The following is a 26,949-nucleotide window of genomic DNA, read 5'->3' as shown; positions in this document are numbered from 1 at the left end:
TGTCACTAATTACTTTCACAATTTGCAGGGGACATATGGCACCAGGACTGCAACGAAACTGAAATGATTGGTGGGTGGAGAAAATCTTGAAGGTAAAGAAATGCTCTACGATGCCAATTAGTTGGAGGCACAGTGACTACAACCCAGTTAATGGGTCGGGAAAACTTGAAAGATACCAGTGACTGCTCTCCTGCCTGTCTTAGGGTGATCGAGGCGGACACATGGATTCGCCACTCGCGTAAATTTCTCTTCTAGAAATGGGTCCCTCAAACTTGAGGTAGGAGAGACTAGGGGGAGGCATTTAAGGCCTTTCCCCAACAGATCTCGTCTGGACTGAGCAGAACTGCTAAGCAAAAATTCAGTGTTCCTCGACCCTTGCCACAGAAATGAAACGTGATCCATTTCCCGAAAAATCTGGGTGGAAAGGCAAAGATATTACCCATCCCTGGTTAGAGCTCAATGTGCGAGTTTGTTTCTTGCAAAGGCAAAATACGTGGCCTTAGCTTCAAATATCTCTTTCATTACCTTTGTCCCGTCTGAGTGACTCGGCCACTCGGAGTGGGTACCTTGCCTCGGCAGGGTCTGTTCACTGGCACACCTGGCTTCTGAGCGCCAGGGCAGGGGCACGGGACACCAGGGTGTGCTTGCTGCTCAGCAGATGCCCAAGTGGAGTGCGAGGCTGGGGGACGAGCTCCTCTCCGCAGAGAGGATCCATCGTCACCTTCTGCAGAGCCCTGGAACTCAGGGCGCAGTGCAGTGAGCCTGGGACCTGCAACGTGGTCCTTAATTGAGCCTTGGGGCGGGGACCCTCAGGGGCCCCTGCAGACTTAATTGATGCTGACTGAATGGGAAATACTAAGTGAAACTCCAAAATTCTCTCCATTAACCAACATTTTCAGGGATTGAAGTGAAGGTGCTTATTTTAATAACACTATTAGCGAGAACGCAGCTCTCTGCCCTGCAAAGGGAAATGCGTTTTAACGAGGTTCCTTCCCCTCTCCAGCCTGGCAGTGGTTGCTCATGGAAAAGCGCTCAACGGTTCAGCATGTTCGGTCAGAGGGGAACGCGGACAACCCACATCAGTGCTCCCGGGGTCGGTGCCTCGCTGCTCCCCCCTTTGCACTCTCCTTTCTCAGAGGAATGATCTGCAAAGCAAGCAGCTCTGCCAGCCTCGGAGCTGACGCACACCAGCTTCCTGGAGCATCACCCAGGCGACGGAGGGACGCTGGAGAGCTCCTGCTTGTGGATCGCAAGAAAGCCTTCAGCGGGGTGGCCCACCAGAGGAACGTGGTATGTACCCCTCACTCAGTTGTCACAAATGCAGCTCAAGCTCCACCCCGGCCCTTGGAAACCTCTGTGAGGCAGTTTCCACACCCTTCGTTTATCATCTCTTTAGAATACTCTGGACTTTTGCGTCTTAAAGTCTTATGTTCATATAACTTAACACAGTCACCATGTGGGCACGTGTACACATGTCAGAGGTCCCAGATGCGTCAACTTTTCCCCTTACGCAGCTAAGGGGACAGTAAACTGGTTCTGAGTCTCTCAGGAGCAGAGAGGACTGACCCCATGCGTGGCTACCCCACATGGAAGGCCACCAATTTACTGTCCCCCCCCCCCCAGGTCAATTTGGTCTAATTACTCTTGCTCCTGTAGCTTAAAAAGAAAAGTATCCTAACGGCATTTAAAAATTAATGTGCATACATACTCTCTATAGAGTGGACATTATTATCCATGTCTAATGGTTACTTGGCTTTATAACCTCCATGGCTTTATATGCAAGTCCAACCATTTCAAATTATTAAGGCCCAAAATGACACTTATTTCGGCTATTCCTTTTCTATATGGTTTCTGAATCCAATGGCTGTTTTTGTAAATTACAATAATCCTCGGAAGGAAACACTCTTGCAAAACTAAGACCCTGCTCGTCAGTCAGAGCCAGTCCACTGCACGTCAAGCACAAATTAGGAAAAATGATATATTTGCAAAAATAGTTTGAGACTATAGAGTTAATTAAAAAAAAAACATAACTCAAGTATAACTACCAACACTACTGCAGCCTGGAGCCGAAGGTTAGCCTCCCACCCCACGAGTCCAACTCTCTGCATCAGATACAAAGACACGAGGCAGCGCGTTTAAACAGAAGACGCTGCCCTCAACCACTCACTCAGACACACTCAGTCGTTGCTTTAAATACACCAAACATGCTGGTTAATAAAGTTTTAGTCTCTAGTTAACTATTTACACTCTATAATATAAGCAGTAAGCTCAAACAACTAAGGCCGGTGGCTCTTCTTTGGGGAGAGGCAGGAAAAAGAGACCGAAGTATAAAAATATTTAAAATAAAGTTTAAATCTCGTCCTAAAATTCTTTTACCTGTGACACTAGATGCTAATTTGTGCAACTGTGCACCTAGCATACAGTACCCAATCCTGGGATGCCCTGATGTACTTTAGTGCTTGTGATAGTTCTTCAAAGTAAAGAGGTTAAGGAGGCGGCACCAGGAGAGTGCTTTGATCTCCTGCAAAATATACACAAATACATAAATGATATGGTGGGTACTTACTGAAATCTTCTCAATCTATTTTTCTGGACTAATTACAACAATAAAGAACGTGTGCTTTAAAGCATCACATTTTGTAATAAGCCCCAAATTGTCAGTTTAAGTGCTCTTAATACTAAAGTTACTAAGACTGCACACGCTGCCTTTCTGTTTTTTTTTCCTCCTTTTCTTTCTCTATTTTCCAGGTTACAAGGAGCAAGGCCCTTGGTATTGCACACGGTGCACCGTGATGGGTTCACAAGGTGAGTTCAAAGTCATTTTTGCCCTGGTGATTCAAAGCTCAAAGACAGAATTTTCTAGCATACAGTCTTATTTAAAAAATTTAATCAAAATAGCATTTGAATTTAAGTTTAATAAAACAATATCACTGTATATACTTTCAACAACGTCATTGTATAAGCAATCCTATGAGGTTTTGACTTGCTTTTCACATCACACTAGTAATTAAGGACAAAAATAATATTGATGGACATGTGCTGTACACGGATACACGGTCTACACGCTGATGCATATACACACAGACAGCTATAAACACCCACAAATACAATGTTGGCAGGGGACAGAAAGCATTTTCTTTGACATCTGACATACTATCTGTAAGAATATTCTCCAAAGCCTGCACTACTACACATACACACATAAATTACAAGGGATGAGCCAAGGAGACTTAAGAAAACCTACTGTATGTACAATTAACTTGCAATATTTTCTTGCTGTCGCATTCAAGTCAACAAACTGTCATGCAGATTCAAGTATTTACTGGCATTCTCTCTATGAAGACATTCTCTCTGCATGCAACGGGCCAATTACTGTCCTAAGCAGAAGGCTGCCCACTTGGGTTTTGGATACTGTCAGAACCAAAGGAGATGACTTTGGACTTCAGTCCTCCTTTTAGGGGGTGAGAGATGGAAAAGGCATCTGAGAGGAAGCAGAGACAAAGCACCTCTCTGTCGCTACCAGCAATCCGTCACAGGATTAATTTATGGTGATCTCTCAGGTCCCCTGGATGATTTGATGACGTCAGGTGTCAAAAGGCTGGAGGAGAGACACGTGCTGACCTGGGGCAGACCAGGAGGTTGGCCTGGGAGAGAAGGTGAGCAGAAAGCTACGGAGTAAGGTAGGAGGCCCAGAGACTCGTCTGCCTGCAAAGCCCACCGATCTTCTGTCAGAGTAACTTAGATGTTTTGAAACAAAAGCAGATGCTATTTAAACCCCAAGTTGCACTATTACTGCTAAACTCAACTCTACTTTTAATGAGTCCTCAGATGCCACTTTGGTTCTTGGTTTTACAGTGCTAGTTTTACACCTGGAAGAGGGAAGGGCTCATTCGCAGCTGGAATGAAGACAGGTGGCTACCAACCTGCCGCAAACTTCCGTGCACACGAGCTAAGCTACACAGACTTGGACCTACAAAGCTAAGAAAATTCCTGTGAATTCAGGCTGAAATAAGCTTCACCGCTGACTATAAGGAATTCAAAATTCCAAGGGTAATTAACTAAACCCAGGAAGGTCTAGAGTGTAAGACAGGAGAGAAACTTCTTGAAGGTCAATTTTCCTCTGATTGTCACTGATTAGGTGAAAAGACATTGAAGAGGCACAGCCCACGACAGAGCAGGCCCTGCTGTACCTAAGAACATCTTCCCTGGATCTGTACGTGACAGAGGGAGCAAGAGGCCGAGGACAGCAGAAAACTCCATGTCACTTTGTGCTCAGGCAGCAAAGGCCTCTTTCTCTGCCGATTATGTAAATTCTTCCTCAACCTCAGAAGTTCTATGGTTTGGCCAGAGGGTAAAACACAAACCTGCCTTGGCCTTGGAAAGCCGGCCAGATTGTCCTCTTCCAGAATGTACTCCCTCATGTCGGTCCTGCCTAGGGACTGGGTAACAGTGGGAAAAGCACAGAGGGTCTTGCGTTGGCACCAGACCACTGCGTAGGAAAATGCTTTCTCTCCTCTTTCCCTAGGAGCAAGAAAAAAGGTAACACATAATCCAGGGACTACATTTGCGGCAAAGGACTCTCCTACATGTTGGTTTCACTGAGATATTGCTTGGTTTAAGTAGACACTGCTGAGAGTTAGCAAAATGATGTTTTAAGAAAGTGCACTTCAGAAATGCCTATGGTCTGGCAATAGAAGCCTCTGCACGCTAAGAATGAAGTTTTGATTGCTAACAAGGAATCTCTGACACCTTCCTGTGAAAGCCAGCATGCAAGGTGGGGACAAACCCTGAAACATTCACAGATTTTATACATGGGCCACTTCCGTGGTCTAGAAGACTATCGCCAAGGTATTTGGATGACTACCAAGATTTTATATGCTAAAAATTAACATTAAGTGTATTTATGTGAAAAAGAAGAATGATTTATCACATGGAGAGAAATCTCCAGGCTCCTCCCGGGCACCGAGGTGGGGAGAGGAACAGCAGGGGGTGGGGTACCTGCAGAAGGGAGGGAGATGGGGGACTCCCCGTACCGTGAATCGGGCCGCAGGCTGGCGCGAGCTCTGAAAGGAAACATCTTCAATGTCCTTTCACTAGATACCACAGGAAAGACATGATCGCACACAAAAACCATCACATGGTTGGCTATGTCTCTAATCAAGCCAGAGACTGTTTCCTCCCAGGGGGCCAACTCTTGGCCTGCCCCATGCACTGACAGCAACCTTCCAGAGGCCTCCTCGGAAAGAGGTGTTCTCAGCCTGTCCCCTAAATATGGGCAGCGTCATGCTAGGGCCATCTGACATCCTGGCTCACAAAAGAACCTTTCAAGTCGTTTTGAAAGATAAACCACGCAAACATGGTATCCTGCAACTTCAAAAGAGCCCTTCTTATCCAATGATGGGTTAAGCATATCCAGAAGTCCCTGGAGTTAGCACTGCTGAGTCACGTGCCAGGACCAGTGCTGTAGTGGTGCGGATGCTGAGTATTTCAAGACTACTTTAAATGTCAGAAATACTGTAGCAAGGTACCCTTCAATGTATATTAAATACTATAAGTAAAACATACACAGACATTCTATATACACAGACACACACTGTGGGCAAACACATTCAAGCCAGAGAATTTTTCTTCAGTTATTGAAACTCATGGTCTAGGTACCTCTCTCCCCTCTGCTTAGTATAAATATTTAGGCAGAAAACAAATATGCTGACAACTTAGATTATCAGGAATAAAGACAACTTGCTTGTGGAAATTTTGGATTCAGTAAGAAGCTACAGAAATGAATGAGGTACATGGGCCATGTCGGGAACGAGCCTGTTCTGCAGTTCTAAAGCCATTGCCTTTACCTAAGCAAGATCGAGACTTTGAGTTGTTCGAAGGTGTGGCAAAATACCACAAAGCAAGCAACTGACAACCTTAAAGAGGGGTAACTCTTCTCCGGACACGAGCAAACAGAGACATTTAGATAGGTGAAGGAAGTAAATGTTAATAAATAATTCTGTAAATAAATGCTGGTATATACAATAATATACCACTTAGAAACTACCATGTTCTATAGCAGGTTTTCTCTAATTCACTGGAACCATGCTATTCACACAGACCAGCTGATTCTTTGGTCATAGTACCTTTAACTCATGAACCGAGTAGAACTAGAGAAAATATCTATGGGAGGAAAAGGAGTAATCAAGGTGATTCCATTAGTTCTGAAGTTTTGCCATTTGTGGAGATGACAGTTTTAGGGATGACAGAGGTTCGAAGTCACAGTGGGCTACCCTTTCACTCCTTTCTCTTCCTCTACAAAATATTATTCGGTTTATCACCTTGAGTTTCACAGGGGCTGTCACTAGAACAAGCTCATGGCTGTAAGGTGAATAGAACTATTTTGAGTAAAGTACTTTTAGGAGAAAGTTCGACAGTACCAGAGTGAAGTGGCTATCAGAGAGGCTGAGACAAGAATAAACTAAGTCACTTTGCATATGCAACCAGCGGATGCCTCGGTTTTCCAACCACCATTCATTCAGTTACTTTCAGAGTTAAAGAATATCCACTGGAGACAACTGCAGCTACTTTCCTCCCTCATTTTGCCTTGACTTAAAGAAAGAACAAAAGGGGTTCTGTTTTCAGTATTTTGTTAGAAAGGGAGACCCCACTGCCACAACCAGGACATAACCCGATGCCCACACCCATATATATGTAGAGTAAAACAGGATCCATTCCTGGATGGAAGGGTAGCAACAACAGAGATGATTCTGGATTCCTAGTCTAGACCCTGCGGGAGTGAGGTAACCATTCCCTGCAGACCAAACACATGCCTACGGCTGCAGCTCCCACAAGCCCAGGATTGCCATTATCCTGTAGAAATCAAAACTAACCGGCTCTCACTCTTTCCTCAGTGTTCAATGGCAAAATGACTCTACTACTACTTTCCCTTGCTCGGCTGAAATGGAATCAACACGGCAAGCAAGCTCATGTGCTTCCCCAAGTTCTGCAATCCTGCGGTCTCCACGTACCTTCCCTGCTGCCAGCAGGGTCGGAGCTCAGCAGTAAGTGCCAAGATGCACGCGGAGCTGCATCGTATCAGAACATCTTCATTCCCAGCATCGTGATTTCTAACTTGAGCGTCTGCGAGCGCTCGATTCCACCTCTGTGACTGGGCAAGATTTCACATGTAAAGGCTTATATTAACTCTGGCTAGAATTTACTAAACTACAGTTTGTCCAGTTAAATGTTTCACAATGGATTAAGTTTTTTAACCTTAAAAAAAAAAAGTTGAACAGTTGATTCGAGAATACATAAAACAACTGATCAGAGTGCAAACGAGAGAAAACCCGAGGAGGGATACATAATTCCCTCTGAAATCACGATCCCCTCCCCCTCACAAAAAAGGTGCATTAGTTCTCAAGTTGCAAAAATCATCAAAGCAAAGAAATCAAGAGCAGAGACAATCTGTACAGAAACTAACGAAAATATACAATAGAAAAAGTTACTAATGCACCATTTTGTCACAGACTTTTTTTTTTTTAATATATTCACGGATTACCAGAAAGATCTTGAAAAACCTTATGTTGCTCCATGACCAGCACTTCCTGGCCGCAGATGGATTCTAAGTGACTTTTTGCTTAATGCTGGGTGTTTCAGGTCGGTGATCCTTCCTCTCTGACACGTTGCGCTTGACCTTGGCAGTGATGGGAGATGAATCCGGGTTCAGCGAAGGGCTCGAGTGGGACTTCTTCAGTCCCGCGGCCTCACTCTCCTCGTGACTCAGGAGCTCCTTGCCTCCTCCTTTTAGGATGCCGACGTAGATTTCATAGCGGGTTTTCTGCAGGCAAAGTCAGAAGAACAGAGTCAGCAACCTGTTCACAAATGCACATGTGTAACACACTGGGGGGTTAACTATCTGGACAGTGTGAATGGCTGTTGAAGACCTGACTTCATTCTCCAAACTGACAAATTACTTGGGTACTTACCGGGCACAGGAGAGGCAACACACCAGGAGACTGACTGACTCAGCCATTTAGGTAAGCAATTAATTAGAATTTGAGTTCTCATTTGTTCTAGAAGCTGAAGGAACGCCAACTTGGAGTTACTGGCTACAGATGCAGGGATCGTGAGTTCTGAACACTCAAGAAGGGTCTAAGTGGGAGGATATGTGGGAGGATCTGTAACCTCTGGTTTTCGGTGACAGTACAATAGTCACTTGAGTCTTCCCCACGTAAGCTAAGCCTCACTGGAAACTGGCTTGGATATGGTGGTTTGCTCTTTCGTACTCCCTATAACTCTACAGTAAAGACTCAACTCGAGGCCGGGCGCGGTGGCTCACGCCTGTAATCCTAGCACTCTGGGAGGCCGAGGCGGGTGGATCGCTCAAGGTCAGGAGTTCGAGACCAGCCTGAGCGAGACCCCGTCTCTACTAAAAATAGAAAGACATTATATGGACAACTAAAAATCTATATAAAAAAATTAGCCGGGCATAGTGGCGCATGCCTGTAGTCCCAGCTACTTGGGAGGCTGAGGCAGTAGGATCGCTTAAGCCGAGGAGTCTGAGGTTGCTGTGAGCTAAGCTGACGCCACGGCACTCACTCTAGCCTGGGCAACAAAGTGAGACTCTGTCTCAACAAAAAAAAAAAAAAAAAAAAAAAAAGACTCAACTCGAGGGATCATTCCGTGGTGACTCTATTCTCCACTCCCCTGTAAGATGACAGCACTTTCTAGAAGCTGCTCTGGGTTTCCTGCCATTACTTTTCTGCTTAGAGTACCCAATTCTTAGGCTATTATCAATAGCAGCTACTGTGAACTGTATGAAGCTTGCAGAATTTCAAATTATTGTCTGATGCTTTTCTTATTCAACAAAATTTCTTTCATTATCAAGCATGTAGTGAGTGCCTGCTACTTTTCAAACAGCTCCTTGATTTCCCCTCTCTTGTGTCTGCATATAGTTTTCTAAAAGTATTTTTTTCCCTCTAGCCCTAACTGGGCTTTAAAAAGCCCCCACTTTTTAAAAGTTCCTATCTCAGTCAATATGTAGAACGATTCTGTACATATTACAAATTACAGAAGGGTCTCAAACTCTTGAGGTGATACCTTCTAGTCAAAATAAGTCTTTCACCATCCTGCCTGAACACATGAAGACTTTACAGAAGGCCTACAGCGTTTTATTTCTAAACAAAAGGACAGGTCAGTTATAAACTGTCTCAATAAAGGCAGGCATATTCTATTTTGACTACAAACCTTTTAGGGATTTTTGCAGTCAGATTGGGGTTTTTGTATATGTTGGTTTTAAGTTAGTAATTGTGAAGCGCTACCTTTCCAAGTTGTTTTGCTCAATAGTAGGAAAAAAGCTGCTGGACCTTAAATTTGTTCTGGGTTTGGTCAATATCCAAGTGTGAGTGCTGAGCTTTGGGTGATGACGATGACATTTATTGGGTGCTTGCACGCTGATTTCAGGCCATTCATACAATAATCATATACAACTGGTAACATTATTATCCCCACTTTACAGTTAAGGAAACAAAGACAGAGAGAAGTCAAAGTAAGCATGAAATGAAACTGGGATTTGGACCCAGATAATCTGACTCTAAAACCCATGCCCTTAAGCTATATTCCCCCCTTGATATGAAAACACAGATATGTATATTTCAGGATGATTGCTGCGACAGACACTGTTGGTTGGCCAATCAAAAGCCATTCTCAACTCCCTCTACTCTTACGTCCCTCCCACTGCAAGGAATGATAAAACCCAAGATACTTTCTCAGCCTCTCTTGCAGCTAGGATGGGTCATGTGATGTTCTGGGCAATGAGATGTAAAGAGAGGGCTTTTGGAGGGCTTCTGGGAAAGAGATTTTGATGACTGAATCAACCAACCTCCAGTAGCTATCATCTCGCATGTGCCCAGAAAGTACCCAAGTAATATGATAAAAGGGATGTTCCTTCCCTGACATGGACATGATTCCTAAAGCTGCCACTCTCGGACACGGGCAGTAGGTACGAAGATAAAAGGATAACATGCAAGGCCTGAGGAAAAATGGAAAGGCAGAAAGAGCCTGGGTTCCTGATGACACAATGAGCTGTATCTAACCATATGACCACTACCCTCTGGATTCCTGTTAAGAAAGAACAATAAATATCCTTATAGGTTAAAGCCATTGTTTATCAGGTATTGTTATCTGTAGCTGAAAGCATTACTAACTGATACACATTCCAATTTTAATAAAGAAGTAACAAGGTGAATCAAAACAACATGCTAAGCATGATCTCAGAAAGCCACAGGCGGGGTTAATAAGGGCACTAGCTAGAAAAATGTCATCAGTATTAGATATCAGTACATGCATTGTGAAATCTGGGGGTTGAACTACAAGATATCCAAAGGACATACCGGTTCTAAACTCCTACTCATTGTAGGAATTCATTACTCTGTCTCTAAACTGCCTTGGTTGGCAAGATTAAAATGCAAGAAAGAGCCACTCCCAATAGGTACAAAGTTTAGTAGAAATGATCTTAAAGGCAGTTTAAAAATAGATTCAGGAACTCAGTGTAAAGCATACGATATTTCACAAAGCTGAAGCATTTAGACAATGAACAGGGCACGTACGAAGGACAATTTTTTGAGATGACCTGAAAGGGGACAAAAGGAGAGAAGGTGATAGGGACCGTTTTCTACGAGTCTTTGAGGAAACTGATACTATGGGGAAAATTCACCTGAAAAACACATGAAGGACAACCATCTCATCCACTCATTCAACGGCTGCGGTTGCGAAGCTATTGTCTCAAGTAAATGACATCAGGGTGTCGGTCACTCATGGCAGTGCATGAGTCATCAGACCAGAAGAAAAGATAAAACAGAGAAAAGGTGAAAGAGGGGCCAGGAAACAAGGACTGATCTGTTAGGATAAATAAGGAAAAGGAAAGCTGTATGGGTTTATGATTTTCCAAACGAATGGGCTCCATTTTGGATTCTCAAAAGTTTACAGGGACAGAGGCCACGAAATCCAGTAATACAGTTTTTTACCATTCTCTGAGTCTGGCTTTTACTGAAACCAAACCAAATATGCCTCTTCAAAATATTATAGGGCAACATAACTTTAATCTCAGAACTATTCCTTGGGTATTAGTTTTAGCCATGTCTTTCCAGGACTACAGACTCATCCAAACATGTAAACCGTATGCAAAGGATTTGGAGTCAAAATAAAATTGTCTCTGAGTAAAGAAAAATAACTGAATGAAGCCCTGAAGGGCAATGGGCATGAACATAACTTTAAAATTCCTCTCCTCACTGATTTCTCCTTGTATTGTCTTTTTGGGGAGTAGGAAGGTCAGACTTCTTCCTGACTATGCAACCCCATCGTTGGGAGGGTTTGTCCTTCCTTCCCTTCAGAGAAGACATGATTCTCATCTTTTTTCCCAAGACCAATTGTGAAATTTAAGTTAAAGCTGGTGTGTAAGGAAAAGCTGAAGCAGCAAGACCAGTGTTAGTAAATCACCTTTTAAAGGTCTGATGTACCATACCACCTCGGACACTGACAACTTGATCGACGTTCAAATGGTCAACCTGGACCAAAGAAGCTCGTAACTGATGCTGTGGCAGACAGTGTCTGCTTTCGGAACAGCTTCTTCTTTCATGCTAATGGCACTGTGATTTTTATTAAGCATGTCGATGTGCTCAGTCCTCTCAGGGTTCAAACCAGACATGATAACCCTGTCTCCATTTGCTACTTTCTCTTGCCACCATGTGTCAGATTTGGCCACTGACATGCAAGTAGCAGTCTGCTAGGACACTTTTTGAAAGCAGCTTTTGCTATCCTGACAAAAAGGGCTAGGCAAAATGTTGAGCTATGGCAGCCATTGTGAGACCATGAAATGAAACACATGAAAACAAAAAGGCAACATGCTAATTATGACAGATTAGAAATTTAGAAAGATCATACATCCTTGATGACACTTAGCAGCCAGTAAGTACCCACTTGCATTTGCTTAAGTGAGATAAAGAATGTTTGTACTATTTAAACAGTTGAGTTTTCTGTTATTTGCAGCCAAAAGCATTCTTAACTAACAACATGGTCAACATTCAGCTTGGTTTCAATCATTAAAAAAAAAAAAAATTCCCAATTGAGTTGCACATGCACCTCCTGTCTTAATTTTACTTAGGAAAGGATTACTTGGTCAGTAACCTTTGGTGTGATGTAGCTTTGTTAGCGGTTTCTCTTTATAGTCAAAAATAATTTATAGATATTGCTCCATTATGGTCCACACTGTGGTTATGTAATGAATATTCAGTCAAGGGCTATTTTATCAATTCCACTGAGAGTTTTATGAAATTTGTTTAATCTCTATGGGTGCCAGAGTACATTTCTCCCAGTCTTTCCCTGTAAGCCTATACTACATGTAGGATATCCAAGAGTTCCTAAGAGATTCTAAGGGTTAACCAAAAAACCGAGCGTTCCATATGCTCGGCACACCTTGTTTTTTTGCACTTCATAGTTATTGCATTTTTAACAAACTGAAGGTCTGTGGCAATGCTGTGTTGAGCAAGTCTACTGGCATCATTTTTTTCAATGGCGTGTGCTCACTTCAGGGCTCTGTGGGAGATTTTGATAATTCTCATAATATTTCAATTTTTTCCCTTATTATTATAATATCTGTTATGGTGATCTATGATCAGTGATCTTTGATGTTACTATTGTTAACTGTTTTGGGCACCAGAAACCATGCCCCCATAGGATGATTAACTTAATAAATGTTGTATGTGTTCTGATTGCTCTACTCATTGGCCATCCCTCTGTCTCTTTCTCTCTCCTCAGTCTTCCCAATTCCCTGAGATACAATAATATTGAAATTAGGCCAATCAGTAACTCTACAATGGCCTCTAAGTGTTCAAGGGAAAGGAAGAGTCTTACATTTCTCACTTTAAATCAAAGGCTACAAATGATTTAGTCAGCAGGCACTTTGAAAGCCAAGATACATTAAAAGCTAGGCCTCTTGCGCCAGTTAGCCAAGTTGTTAAATGCAAAAGACAGGTTCTTGAAGGACGTTAAAAGTGCTACTTCAGTGAACATGTGAATGATAAGAAAATGAAACAGTCTTATTGCTGATATGGAGGAAGTATGAGTGGTCTGGATAGAAGGTCAAACCAGCCACAACACTCCTTTAAACCAAAGCCTAATGCAGAGCAAGGCCCTAAATCTCTTCAATTCCTGGAAGACAGAGAGAGATGAAGTGGCAGAGGAAAAGTTTGAAGCTAGCAGAGATTGGTTCATGAGGTTTAAGGAAAGAAGCCATCTCCGTAACATAAAAGTGCAAGGTGAACCACCATGTGCTACTGCAGCAAGAAGTTGCAAATCATCTAGAAGATCTACCTAATATAACTGATGAAGGTGGCTATACTAAACAATGCACTTTCAGTGCAGATGTAACAGCTTCTGTTGGACTTTCATAGCTAGATAGGAAAAGTCAATGCCTGGCCTCAAAGCTCTAAAGGACAGGCTGACTCTCTTGTTAGGTTTTTAGGGGCTAATGCCACTTGTCACTCAGTTGAAGGCAATGTTCAATTACCATTCTGAAACTCTTGGAGGCTTTAAGAATTATACTACATCTACTCTGCCTGTGCTCTATAAATGGAACAAAAAAGCATGGATGACAGCACATCTGTTGACAGCACGGTTTACTGAGTATTTTAAGCCCACTGTTGAGACCTACTGCTCAGAAAAAATGATTCATTTAAAAATATTACTGCTCATTGATAATGGACCTAGTCACCCAAGAGCTCTGATAGAGATATACAAGGAGATGAACGTTGTTTACACACCTGCTGAAACATCCACTCTGCAGTCTACAGATCAAGGAGAAATTATGGCTTTCAAGTCTTATTATTTAAGAAATACATTTTGTAAGGTTATAACTGACGTAGATATTGCCTCCTCTGATGGATCTGGGCAAAGCAAATTGAAAAACTTATGGAAAGGATTCATTATTCTAGACACCATTGACAACATTCATGATCAGTGGGAGGACGTCAAAACATTGACATGAACTGGAGTTTGGAAGAAGGTGATTCTAACCTTCATGGATGACTTTGAGGGGTTTAAGGCTTCAGTGGAGAAAGTAACTGCAGATGTGGTGAAAACAGCAAGAGAAATAGAATTAGAAGTGGTGCCTCGAGATGTGACTCAATTGCTGCAATCTCATGATAAAACTTTAATGGATGAGGAGTTGCTTCTTATGGATGAGCAATGAAAGTGGTTTCTTGAGATGGAATCTATTCCTGGTGAAGATGCTCTGAACATTGAGATGACAACAAAGGATTTAGAATATTACATAAACATAGTTCACAAAGCAGCAGCACGGTTTGAGAGGACTGACTCCAATTTTGAAAGAAGTACTGTGGGTAAAATGCTGTCAAACAGCATCGCACACTGCAGAGAAATCTTTTGTGAAAGGAAGAGTCAGTCCATGCAACGGGCTTCACTGCTGTCGTATTTTCAGAAGGTGCCACAGCCACCCCAACCTTTGGTAACCACCACCCCGATCAGTCAGCAGCCACCAGCGTCAAGGCAAGATGGCTTCTCATCCTTAAAATCCTCAAAATGGCCTAGCAACCCTCATCTGTGCCATGTGCCACCCCCTCCTCTGGTCCCATCTCTCAGGGCTCTCCCTGGGCTGTGTGCCAGCGCTTCTACCTCTGGGCTGACCTTGAACGCGGCAGACACACTCTTACTTGAAGACCTTTGGAACTTGCTGTTCTCTCTGCCCAATAAACTCTTCCCCAGAAACCCACAGGGCTTCCTCCCTCCCCTCCTCCACCTCTTTCAGGTCTTCATGCTTGACACGGAGGCCCTTCCTGGCCACCAAAATCTAAAATCGCGACTCCTACTCTTAGGTCCTTCACGGCTTTATTTTTCTCCTTAGACTTCTCCCCATCTAACAGCATCATATTTTACTTTTCAAAATCCCTTGTTTTTATCCCCTCTGCCCTTGAGTACTAGATGCCATCACATGAAGGTAAGGACTTTGCTTTTGCTTATTAACGTATCCCCAGGACGGAGAACACACAGCACACACTGAGTAAGCATTTGGTGACAGTATGAATGGAAAGAACAAATTTTCCCATATCTGGTAGAAAACATACATTGAACTAGTAATATGGCAAATTCCAGAAAAAATAAAAATAACATGGCTATATTAATAGATGTTGACGCTAGACGCTGCTAAGATCCTAATTCAGGATTCTCTGGGGACACACCTTTATCTTCAGTGTCCCACCATTCCCATATTTTTCACAAAAACACTAAGGTCTGAGCCGTCAGTGCTGAAACTCAGGAGCAACCACTGGGCAGAGGCTCGTCCATTTCCTCTCCACACCCACGTGACCGTGGCTGTCGAGACGCCACGTGGCCACAGCTGTATGTGCAGCGGTGCCGGCTGCTCTGTGCAGGACGGGGGCGCTCTTCCCTCCCTCACCAGTATTAACACAGGAGGGCATCTGCTATTGCCACTAAACAAATAACAATACCGAAGTATTATACCTTTGCTCTGACAATTTTTATAGCCAAATGGTAGAAAAGGAAGACAAAACAAAAAAGAGGATGTTTTAATTAATATAATTTCATGCCATAATCATTACACAAGAATTAATAGTCCCACATAGGGCATATTAAAAATGAAATGGGATATTTAGAAATGAGTCCGTGAAAAGCACTGTGCCAGTGGAAAACCAGCCCCGCAGTAGGGCAGCCTGCTGTGGACGATGGTCCTCACTCACAAGCGAGGCCTTAACTCAGTCTCCTAATCAAGGGTGGGGCACCTACGGCCTCAAGGCCCCATGTTGCCTTCTAGATCCTTAGGCACAGCCTTTTACACCAATCCAAATTTTACAGAACAATTGCTGAGTCTTCATTATGTAGCCCTTTCAGGTATGTGTCTTTCATTAAAAAGGGCAAAGAGAATTTGAGAAAAAGACGGTGTGCCTCAGGGACAGTTTAGCTACCTTTGGTTGTGTTATTAAAGATTTTATCTTAGTCTCTGCAGATTCATTCTCAGATCAATTCTAAATCATTTCAAGCTACCAGCTCAGCTTCCTTCCTTAGGAATGCTCTAACAGTGTAAATGGAGTTCTAGCACTCTAACTGCATAATATAATTCCACTATCGGAAAAACAGTGTGGGGATGGGATGTTTACCACATCCAAGTGCTGTGGCTATTCTCTGCTGACAAGCATCTGAGTAATGTTTTCTTGCACTTGGTCCATTCAGCAAGCTCTCTCCTTTGATTTCTTTCTTAAGATTTGCTATTTTCATGAAGCCTTCTGGGACCACCAAGAGCCAAAGACAACTCAAATGCACGAGCATCTATTAAAGTTCTTTTTCAGTATGTAACCTCCTTACTACGTTTTTTTTTTTTTTTTTTTACTATATTAAGTTGATCATCAACTGCCTGGAAAAATACTTCTCAAATATGTAGAGAAAACATCCCTTTTCACTAGCAGCAATGCCTACCAGGGATATACGAAAATTACCGTGTCCAAGGCTGTGTAAGCTGCTACTTGGACTGAATGTTAATTGCTTGCTGAAAAAAGTCTGACCTATTGACATTCTTTGAAAAGAAGTTTAATCACATCCACACATATATTTACAAGCATCTGATTGAACACTTTCTCTCCTGAGCCCTCCATACCATTTTATATTTCATTTAATAGAATGATCTCTCCTTTTGACCTCTGATACACAAATATGATAGTAACAACCTGAATGAAAATAAAACGGGGCTGCAGTTCTAACTCACTACTCCCATTTGCATTCAGACCTCGCTGCTCCAGCAATCAAATCCTGAATACATTTCCTCCTGACATTTCGCTTGCTCATGCAGGCAGGGTAAAAGGCCATCTCAAGACAAAATGAGCAGAAAACCAATAATGTCATGTACATAGCAAAATACTCTGCTCTTCGATCTCTACACTGGAAAACAAAAAGAAACCAAAAAACAGAACAAAACAGAACAGAACAAGACAAAATAAGGAGCTTCTGAAGTGACTGCCATTCAAGTCAAGACTGTTCACCTCCGTTCCGCATTCTATGGGATGATGGCGGAAATGAGTTGTAAAGACTTTCTCCTTAACCAGGTAGTTGGTTCACCCACCACTATCTACCTACTAATGTAGGGAAAGCAAATACATTCAAAACAAGAGTTCTTATATGAAAGTCATGCTGGACTTACATTTTTAAAAAGAAAATGTTCAGTCCCTGCCCCCACCCATGCTACTCCCGTATCAGGCAGTTTAACCCACTGCCTAAATATAGCAAATACCACACATTTTTATTTATACAGTTTGCATTTGTGGTTTTCTGGGAAAACCTAAGGAAGTGTGAATTCCATTCTTTTGATTCATTCTTCCTTTTCGCCGTATTGCTCTCTAAATGAGCTTTGTGACTTTTAATTTTTATTTAAAAAATTTAAAAATGAAAAAGCCTTACTTTTATATAATACGAACACAAGCATCCAAAAACTCCACACTGATACAGACAAAAAGGACTCGGTCTGCAGAAAGCACTGTGAGGCTTCATTTGTCTGTATTCTGTTGCCCTGCAGCCCCGTGATGCCTTACAGAATCAGGTCTTTGTCTGACTGCAGACTAGCTCCACTTTGTTCTTCACTTCCCCTAGACAGTCCTCTCCTGCAGGCCCTTCAGAGAGGAAGGAGAGCTGAATGGCCATCAGTGGACTCTCCCCAACCTCTGGGCCTTGCTACTGTCCTCCTCAGAACCCATCTGGTAGCCAGGACTAGAAGTAGAAGGCAGGTGCTTTTACCTTTGCATGGCAACATCATCTTTGTGGAGAAGAACGAGAACGAGAACAAGACTTGAGTTGATATTATGAGTATTCGATTCCCGCTGAAAACTAATTTCTAAAATACTGCTCCCTCTCTCATTTGTTACACTTTGTTCCTCTAGCTTGAAAAAGTCCTTCCTTAAAACCCTTTCTGTATTAGTGTTCAGTTTTTCATCTCTTAAAAAATTAAACTCAAAATTCTTTTTTTTCCTATTTATTATTTGTATGTACTCATGGGGTATAAGTGCAATTTTGTTACACTGATACTGCATTGTGTTGAAGTCGGGGCCTTCAGTGCGTACATCACTGAAGTAATCACATTGTACCCACCAAGCAACCTCCCATCACCCACCACCCACCACCTCCCAACCCTCCCACCCCTCCAAGTCTCCACTCTCCATAGCTCCACACTCTGCTCTTATGTGTACACCTATTCAATCCCCTTTATAAGTGAGACTGTGTGGTACTTGTCTTTGTGTCTGAGTTGTTTTCCTTAAAATAATGGCCTCCAGTTCCATCCATGTTGTTGCAAAAGACATGATTTCATTTTTTTTTTTTTTTACAGCTGAATAATGTTCCATTGTATGCATATACCACATTTTCTTTATGCAGTCCTCTGTTGATGGACACTTAGGTTGAACAGTGCTGTGACAAATGTATGAGTGCAGGTATCTTTTTTATATATTGATTTCCTTTCCTTTGGGTAAATACCCAGAAGTGCAATTGCTGGATCATATGTTAGTTCTATTTTTAGTTCTTTCAGAAATCTCCATACTATTTTCCATAGAGGTTGCACTAATTTACATTCCCACCAATAGTGTGTAAGAGTTCTCTTTTCTCTGCATCCTCACCAACATCTGTTATTTTTGTCTTTTTAGTAGTAATAGCCATTCGATTGGGGTAAGATGATATATCACTGTGATTGTAATTTACATTTCTCTGATGATTAGTGATGTTGAACATTTTTTCATATACTTGGCCATTTGTCTATCTTCTTTTGAAAAATGTCTATTCATGTCCTTAGTCCACTTCAAAATTCTTAATTTAAAATACTACAGAACTCACTTAGAATATGTCACACATTTTATTTTCTAGGTAGAAAGTCAGTCTTTCCCTATAAAACTTACTCCAGAAAACTGGAAGACGCATTGTTCTACCAAATGCAAAGATACCAACGTAGGGACAGGTGTGTTGGGGACAGGTCTGTTGGGCTGCCTCTCTGGCTTGGATGGCAATGGTATGCAATGGTTCAGCTGGCCAAGGGTGGGTCTGGCTGTTTTTTTTTGGATGGCGTATCCAGAACATGGATGCTTGGCCAGCTTGTGTGATGGGGTGGGGGTGTCCACCAGAGGCAGGCCCATCAGGTTCATTCTCTGGCCGGGCGTGCAGGCTGCAGCTGCTCCATGGCTTGGAGACGTGAATGCTGGGGGCATGTCTGCTGGCCTGCACCTCCTGCCAGGGACAAGGGCACACAGTGGTTCTGTAGGCTCAAGAGTGTGTCCACCCTGGGTGGGACCACCAGGTTGTTTCTCTGACAGTGGCTGTGGGCTTGTAGCTGTTCAGCCAGACCAGGATTACCATGATCATTCCTTGGCCCAGACTCTGAGTAGCCAGAGTCGTGGCACTGCAGCCACCCATGTGGGCTTGATGGAAAGATGGTGGAGCCCCAAGGCTGGAGGAGAGCAGTGGCTCCTGGTCACCAGGGCAGGATGCACCCAGTAGTGCATCTGGTTTCCAGATGGCACCGTACTGTAGTAGCATGTGTAATGAGGGGGAAGTGAGGGGTACACAATTTGTGCTCCTAATCTGAAGCAATGCAGCTGTGTCAATTCCAGGCAGCTCCCCAGACTGGGCTCAGGGCTTATAAGGATGGTGGTATTCTCCTGTAGTAATAAGGGACTCCAGATATGTGCAGTAGCAATGAAGGCTGCTGGGGTCTTCTGCTTAATTTTTCCCCCTCAAGAATAAGTCCCTGTCTACCCTGAGCTGATCCCAGCAGGGGAGATGGGTTGGCACAGGCAGGGTGACCTACCACCCTTGCTATGCTGCCTTCCTGGGCTTCCTAGCCCACAGGGATCTTCACCATTCCCCAGCTCCATTCCAACACTTCCTGCCAACATTCAAGTTTTACTTGTTTATTTGTTGCCATGGTCATTTTTTGTGAGGGAGCATAGTGCCAGATGCTTCTAGTCAGCTATCTTGCTGACATCACTCCTCAACCCCTTTTCTTTGGCTGCTCTCAAGAGTCTCTTTGTCTAATTTTTGACAGTTTGATTATAATATGTCTTGGCGAATTCTTCTTTGGGTTCAACCTGACTGGAGGTCTTTGAGCTTCATGTACTTGAATGTTCACATATTTCTCCAGATTTGGGAAGTATTCAGTCTTTAAATAAGTGTTCTTTAAATAAACTTTCTGCCAGTTTCTCTTCTCTCTTCTCCTTATCGTCTCCTATGATGAGAAAATTAGCTCTCTTGATGGTGTTTCATGAATCCCGTAAGCTTTCTTTATGTCTTTTCATTCTTTCTACCTTTTTTCCTATTGACTGGATCTTTTTAAATAACATGTATGGCCCTAATTCTTTGCAATGATTTACTTAAAATGTGGTTCAAAGAATCCTGTTGTTTTCCTCCCTTCAAAGGCACCTGTAAATCGTTTACAGATTAAAATTCAGAGCTGCTTAGTCTTCTTTCATCATGTAATACAAAATGCAATTCCAAGTGACAATGCAAGAATTATGTCCCCATTATTAACTGGACTGAGTGTCTAGACAACTGTTGCTCTCAGGTCACTAGCGTTTGACTCGTAATACAGACGCTCCTTGACTTATGACAGGGTTACATCATTAAGTAGAAAATATTAAGTGAGAAATGCATGTACACCTGACCAAACATCATAACTTAGCCTAGCCTACCTTAAATGTGCTAAAACACTTACGTTCACTTACAGTTAGCAAAATTATCTAACACAAAGTCTATTTTATAATAAAGTGCTGAATATTTCATGTAATTTATTGAATACTATGTACTGAAAATGTATTGCTTTCATATCATCTTAAAGTCAAAAAACTGTAAGTCAAACCACCTTAAGTCAAGGATTGTACTTAGCATTCCCATGAAGAAAAGAAAAAGAAAACTCTTAAATTTCCCCAAGAATTCTATTAACCTGCACTATCACAGCTCCTCAGAACCAGATATATAATCATCTTTGTGATGTCGTCTATAAAGGAGATGGCATTTGATTCCAGCCTAGACCGAGTTACTAAGATTGAGACTCTTGCTACCAATCTACTTGAGGTAGGTTAGTGGAATTTCTCCCTTGCTTTCATTAGGGAGGAAAAGGGAAATAACTGCTATCTCTGTATTTTTATGATCAAGGCCACTTATAACTTAAGAGCTAGATAGTTTTGTTCCAGAGGGCGAGTTTGCCTTGTGACAGTTGGCTCTGTTTTGAGATATGTCCTTGAGCTGCTCCTGTCAAAGAAAAAACAGTCCACAGTATGGCCTCTAATGTGGAAATTACTTCTCCAGTGTTGACAAATGAACCATAAATAATCTGAGGAAACGGGTCTATGATCATAACCAGAGATCATAAGGATTGCTCAAAAGGAGACTTATCAAATTAACTACCCTACTACCTACTAGGCAACAAAATACCCAGGTGTAAAACTAAAGTTTTACAACTTCAAATGTATATTATATGTGCTTCTAGATATGAGCTCTTTTTGGGTTTCCTTAATGAGTCTACATGGAATGTACTCTTTTTCTTAAATATATCGATTTGAGAAGGAATCATGCCATTTTAAATGCCATCAAAAACTAGAAATTCAGAAAAAGATGCATCATGTCCCAGATTTCTTAGATTTTAAATATTCTGTCCCAAGAAGTTTGTATGTCTCATTATAGTGGACATTTGTTGTTTCTAAAATTGAATTTCCTAGCCATGTGGTTGGTGTGGGCCCTAACTGTCTCAAGCCGTAAGCATATGCTACTCCAGGTCGTAATTTAGGGGTGGGCATTGGGCTGAATTCTAGCCCATTAAGTCAAGGGACCTTTACCCTGTGGTCCCCAACCCCTGGGCTGCAGACAGGTACTGGTCCGTGGCCTGTTAGGAGCTGGGTGGTACAGCAGGAGGTGAGTGTCAGGAGAGCCAGCAAAGCTTCATCCGTGTTTCCAGCCACGCCCCATTGCTTGCCATCCCCCTCCCCCGCCCCCCATGACCTGTCTCTGGTGCCACAAAGGTTGGAGACTATTGTTTTATGCTAAGTCTTCGGTTTCAGTAATCAGGGAAGTGGACTTTCTCTTTTTCCTGCTGAATTGGAATATGCAAATATATACACCCGGAAGCAATTGTTCAAAGATCTAACCAATACTCAAAGCATATAAAACTGGCTGCAGCCTCTGTAACAGGGTTTGCAAACTCAAATAGCTTTAGGGGCCAGGTGATGACACAAATGTAGAAAGCTATTAGATGTGATATAATAAGTAGTGGGAACGAGACTGCTTGCTTGTCTTTCCTAAACGCATTTAGATTACCATTAAAACAAATTCAGCAATATGCTGGCCAGAGAAAACATGTTGCCATTAGGTCTGCTGGTCACGTACAATTCACTGGCATTGTGTGGGCCACAGTTTTCCACCTGGCTCTACAAGACCCCTGGGAGCTGGCTATTACCCTGATCTTCAGTAATCCCTCTGAAGTAAACCTCTCACAGCCCAGCCATGTTCTCAACATGGCTGCTGCATTGCCTCCCTCTCCCTACTCAGGTGTGCTCAACATAACGATTAGTTACTCAACCTACTGCAAATATCTTAAGTGTTGCATGAAAAATATCTCAGAATAAACAGCATCTTCTCTTTCTAACTGCTGTTGCTTTTAAAGCTGAAAAAAACATAAAGCCAAAATATCAGGGCCAACTACGTTGCTATCAAGGGAATTTCTTTAATGATGCTGTTTCTTACAGGGCCGGGGTATTTTCCAGCACAGCTCAACCTGCTGTGCTTTGACTGGTGGGGTCTTGTCAGTTTCTACATCTGATACAAACCATCCATCTGCCCCGGATCTTGGTAAGTTTCTTCAAGTACCAGAAGCATAGGGATCCATTAAAACATTTTTAAGTAAAATGGGAACTGAATAAAGTAGACATAATTTACAAGGAAATGTGGCTATTTCTGATATTTATTTCATGAATAGGGAAATGGTGAGTTTCTCAATGTAGACTTGTGATGCCTCACAACTCTTTCAAAAGTTAAGATTAGATTTCAAGTGAGCTCTTCCAAGAAAATAGCAGCCACAGCTTGGGGTACCAATTCAGTCAAAAACGAAACACGCTCTTCCTCTCTAGTTAACAACCAGTGAAGACAGCCCATTCTGAATGAAGTTTGCTGCTTTAAGTAAAAGTGAATCTTTTCCTAACAGGCCAAGATGGAAGTCTCCTTGCTCTCTGTAGATTTTTTAAAAACCCTGAACCTATATATTTACCAGAATTCTAATTATTTACTATTAGCCAGAGTTTGGAGAATTTCTAAGACAGAGAAAGAGTTGTGGATTTGACTCTCCACGAAGAATTGTTTGTACTCAAAGCAACTTGGGATATACACAAATGCAATGCATAAAGCTAGGAACACTGTGGTGTTATTATTATACTAACAGCTTAATATTCTGGCAAAATAAAAGTGTGTTTTTCCTTACTAAGACTTGTGAAACTTGTAAGAATTGCCATGAAACCAGGGGAGGCCTCCCTGGTGATGACCTACTGCGGGAATAGGTGGGAGAGCTCATTGGTGCCTGTGATTCTGTCTTGATGACAACAAGACGGACTAAAGCCCTTCTCCCTGTCACTCCCCGTCTGAGGGTGCCCACCGAACCGCAGACCCGGCTGCCGGTTCCCGCCTGCCTATCAGACTTGTACTCATGGGAGCTTCTGGTCCTGTGCAAAGAATTAATACTAAGTCTTCTCTTTCCTCTGATGTTACCTTTCATACACAATAATAAAATTTCATTAATTCATTCAGCAAACATCTATCAATAAGTCAGTGTTCTAGAGGCTGGGGATAGAGCTGTGAACACAATGGCCAGTAACTCTCATATCCCCTGTTCAGGCAGTGAAGGAGCCAGCTCAGGAAATACTGCTTATGAAGTCGACGATGCCACGCAGAGACTCTCCACAAGCACCCATGTGTGGCCTAAATAATAGGCAAGTGGAGTCTACATGATATACCACTTCAATTTTAAGTTAGTGAGGAACAATGATTCACTTTTTAAGAAGCATTACTTTTACAAAACTCTGTTTAGATGGCACCTGTGCAAAATGAGGTACCTTTCACCTTCCAGGCGAAGGCCTAATGACCTTGACAGACAAGTCAACACGCTGCACCTATTAGCATGTGAGTCTGACTTTAATGAGTCAAGGGTCGGGGAATGCTATCTTCACGCTCCTCAAAGTGACAATTTGATGAAAGCGAGAATTAATCCCACAAAGCTTGGTCTAACTTCATGTCAGGGAATGAAAAGGCTGGCTCTTGCTGGGTTACATTTTCAGAAAAGGTGCAGCCCAGTAGATTCAAAAGCAGGAAGTGCTTCTAGCATGACAACCTTCCTATGGTCTTGTGGGGGACAGGCTGTTCCTCTTCAGAGTCAAGGGCTCAAGCAAGGTGCCGAGTGCTGTTGGAAGCAGAGACTGAAGTGTTGGGAAATTTAATTAGCACGTGTGAAACAAAACAGGGCCTATGGCTTCAAGCCACTCCAGAAGTGTGAAGAATAATGATTGCTTTTTTTTTTTTTTTTTTTTTTTTTTGAGACAGAGTCTCGCTTTGTTGCCCAGGCTAGAGTGAGTGCCGTGGCATCAGTCTAGCTCACAGCAACCTCAAACTCCTGGGCTTAAGCGATCCTCCTGCCTCAGCCTCCCGAGTAGCTGGGACTACAGGCATGCGCCACCATGCCCGGCTAATTTTTTGTATATATATATTTTAGTTGTCCATATAATTTCTTTCTATTTTTAGTAGAGACGGGGTCTCGCTCTTGCTCAGGCTGGTCTCGAACTCCTGACCTCGCGCGATCCACCCGCCTCGGCCTCCCAGAGTGCTAGGATTACAGGCGTGAGCCACCGCGCCCGGCCATGATTGCTTTTTGAGAACTCCTATTTCCCAAGAATGAACGAGCCTGGGGAAAGATGAGTGGCTTAGTTTTTTGTTGTTGTTCTTTTCTTTCAATATTTTTCCAAGTATTTTGCTGGTAAGGCTCCCACAGTTTTTGTTAACAAACTTTACCAAAATAAAGATTTCTGTTGGTATTGCCATCTGCCCATCTTGCTTGACCATGAAAAAACCAATACACGGATCTGTAGTGGAAGTGCCATCTTTTGAACCAAATGCCACATTTGATAAGAGAAACAGTTTAACTCAGAAAGAGACTTTGTAAGGCTTCCATGAAATCCTGTCCAATTCAATAAGCAAGCGTAAAGAAAGGTTGGGAATGAACTTGGGGTCCCTGCCCTCCAAAAGCTCATGGTGTTGGGCAGGCGGAGGTGTTACTGGAGTCACCACACACACAAAGATAGACCGAAATAACATCAACATACACCAAATTGTGGCAAATACTGACAGATTAATCCTAGCTAGTAGGTTAGGGTAGGCTTTTCCTAGAAGGGGCTGTACTTTGAAAGATGAACAGGACTCCCAGAAACGAAGATGGTGGGAAGAGCCCTGGAGGCAGAAGCAAGCAGATGAACTAAGGTATGAAAGCGTGTTTGGGGGAAGTGGGCAGAAATGTGACTCAAGTCCACGGAGGCTGGCATAGGAAAGACTGATGCTATGGAGAAGCCGGCACTCTCAGGTTAAGCACTCGGACTTTATTCAGAGAACACCTGGGGGTGAGTTTGTGGGAGAAGACCCAGGGCAGCTGTCGCACAGAGGAGGGCCAGCATCTAGGTTGAGCGTCAGACAAAAAACTGGCTAAAGGACGTGGAATGAACTGAAAAAGGAGACACAGTCGGAGGTGGGGGGACAGCGGGGTGGAGAGAGATGAGAAAGCGGGGACTCAGTGGAGAAGAGTAAAAGCCACGAGCAACGCCGGGAAGAAAGGGCCAGGATTTGCGCACTCGAATGGTTGCGAGTTTCAAGCCTCAGGAGGAAACAGGATGATAGGACAGACGTGAAGGAGAGGAATGACGGGAAATAAAAGGGGACAGAGTCACAATCAACAAGAATAGCTATAGATGGGGCCAGCACACCCAACAGCAAAAGAAGTATGTGAAAAATTAAAAAATGATTATTTCTGTTTTGGACTACATGCTACGTACTTCCAAAAAAAACCCAAAACCAAACCAAACCAAAAAACACCACTTACAATGTCTGAAGGCGGTGCTAAGGGGGAGAGTCCGAAGTCAGAGGGTCCTGCATAATCCTGACACTAGTTTGGGAGAAAACATGGATCCTCACTGTTCTTTTTAATAACCACACATGTGCCATAGTTCATCAATCCCTTTCTAAAGAGCAGTGAAAGATAAAATGCACTGGTGTCACCTAGCAGCAAGAATGTGCAGGAAAAAGCTCATGCTTCATGTCAACCCACAGCTCATTTCCTTTCTTGTACTTTTTTTTTGACTCAAACTCTGCGAGAGGAGACACAGGGACACAGAAAGTAGCTGTCCACTCTGGCATGTCCCTCTTCTGTTCTTTCTTTTTCCCCTCACAGCAGGCACACACTGTTCCAGCCAGGCAGGCTGTTTGCTTTGAAGCGCAGAAACTGGCAGGGACTCTTTGATGTTTATTTGGCACTTCAGTGGCACCACAAACAAGAGGGGCCACCTTGGCCCAGGCTGTGCCAGGAGCTCTCAAGTCAGCGCCAGGCCAAGGCACGTTTCCCACAGTTACAGTAACCGTAAAAAGAAGTGTTGCCTCGTGGACAAATCATACAATAGCTCAGTAATAAGCATTTATGGACGTTGTCGCTCGACATACCTCAAACTCCAGATAGTGATCTTTCAGTTTGTATTCGTCCACGTCCTTCGCTTTAACCTTCTTGTCCGGGGGGTACGAGCGATGCTCGGCCAGCTCGGTGGTGATCTGCTTCAGCTTGCTTTCGTGAGATTTCAGCTGCTCCTCCTGCAGGAAATTGTTAAGCCATTTAGTGGCCAA

General features: G+C 43.0%; 1 protein-coding gene across 6 annotated transcripts in view; it reads right to left on the bottom strand.

The window, feature by feature from the left end:
* Positions 1–4,436: 4,436 nt before the first annotated feature.
* PSD3 (pleckstrin and Sec7 domain containing 3) overlaps positions 4,437–26,949 on the bottom strand; it is a 435,489-nt gene continuing 412,976 nt past the window's right edge. For all 6 annotated transcript variants that reach the window (XM_069484898.1, XM_069484899.1, XM_069484902.1 and 3 more), the window contains 2 exons: positions 26,773–26,916; positions 4,437–7,819 (listed from right to left, as the gene is read on the bottom strand). In XM_069484898.1, the coding sequence (XP_069340999.1) occupies positions 7,604–7,819; positions 26,773–26,916 (360 nt within the window). In that variant the 3' untranslated portion in view covers positions 4,437–7,603. The remainder of the gene's footprint in view (positions 7,820–26,772; positions 26,917–26,949) is intronic.

This window comes from Eulemur rufifrons, chromosome 12 (assembly GCF_041146395.1).
Source record: "Eulemur rufifrons isolate Redbay chromosome 12, OSU_ERuf_1, whole genome shotgun sequence".
Taxonomy (NCBI): Eukaryota; Metazoa; Chordata; class Mammalia; order Primates; family Lemuridae; genus Eulemur; species Eulemur rufifrons.
This window is presented reverse-complemented; position numbering and strand designations above follow the sequence as displayed.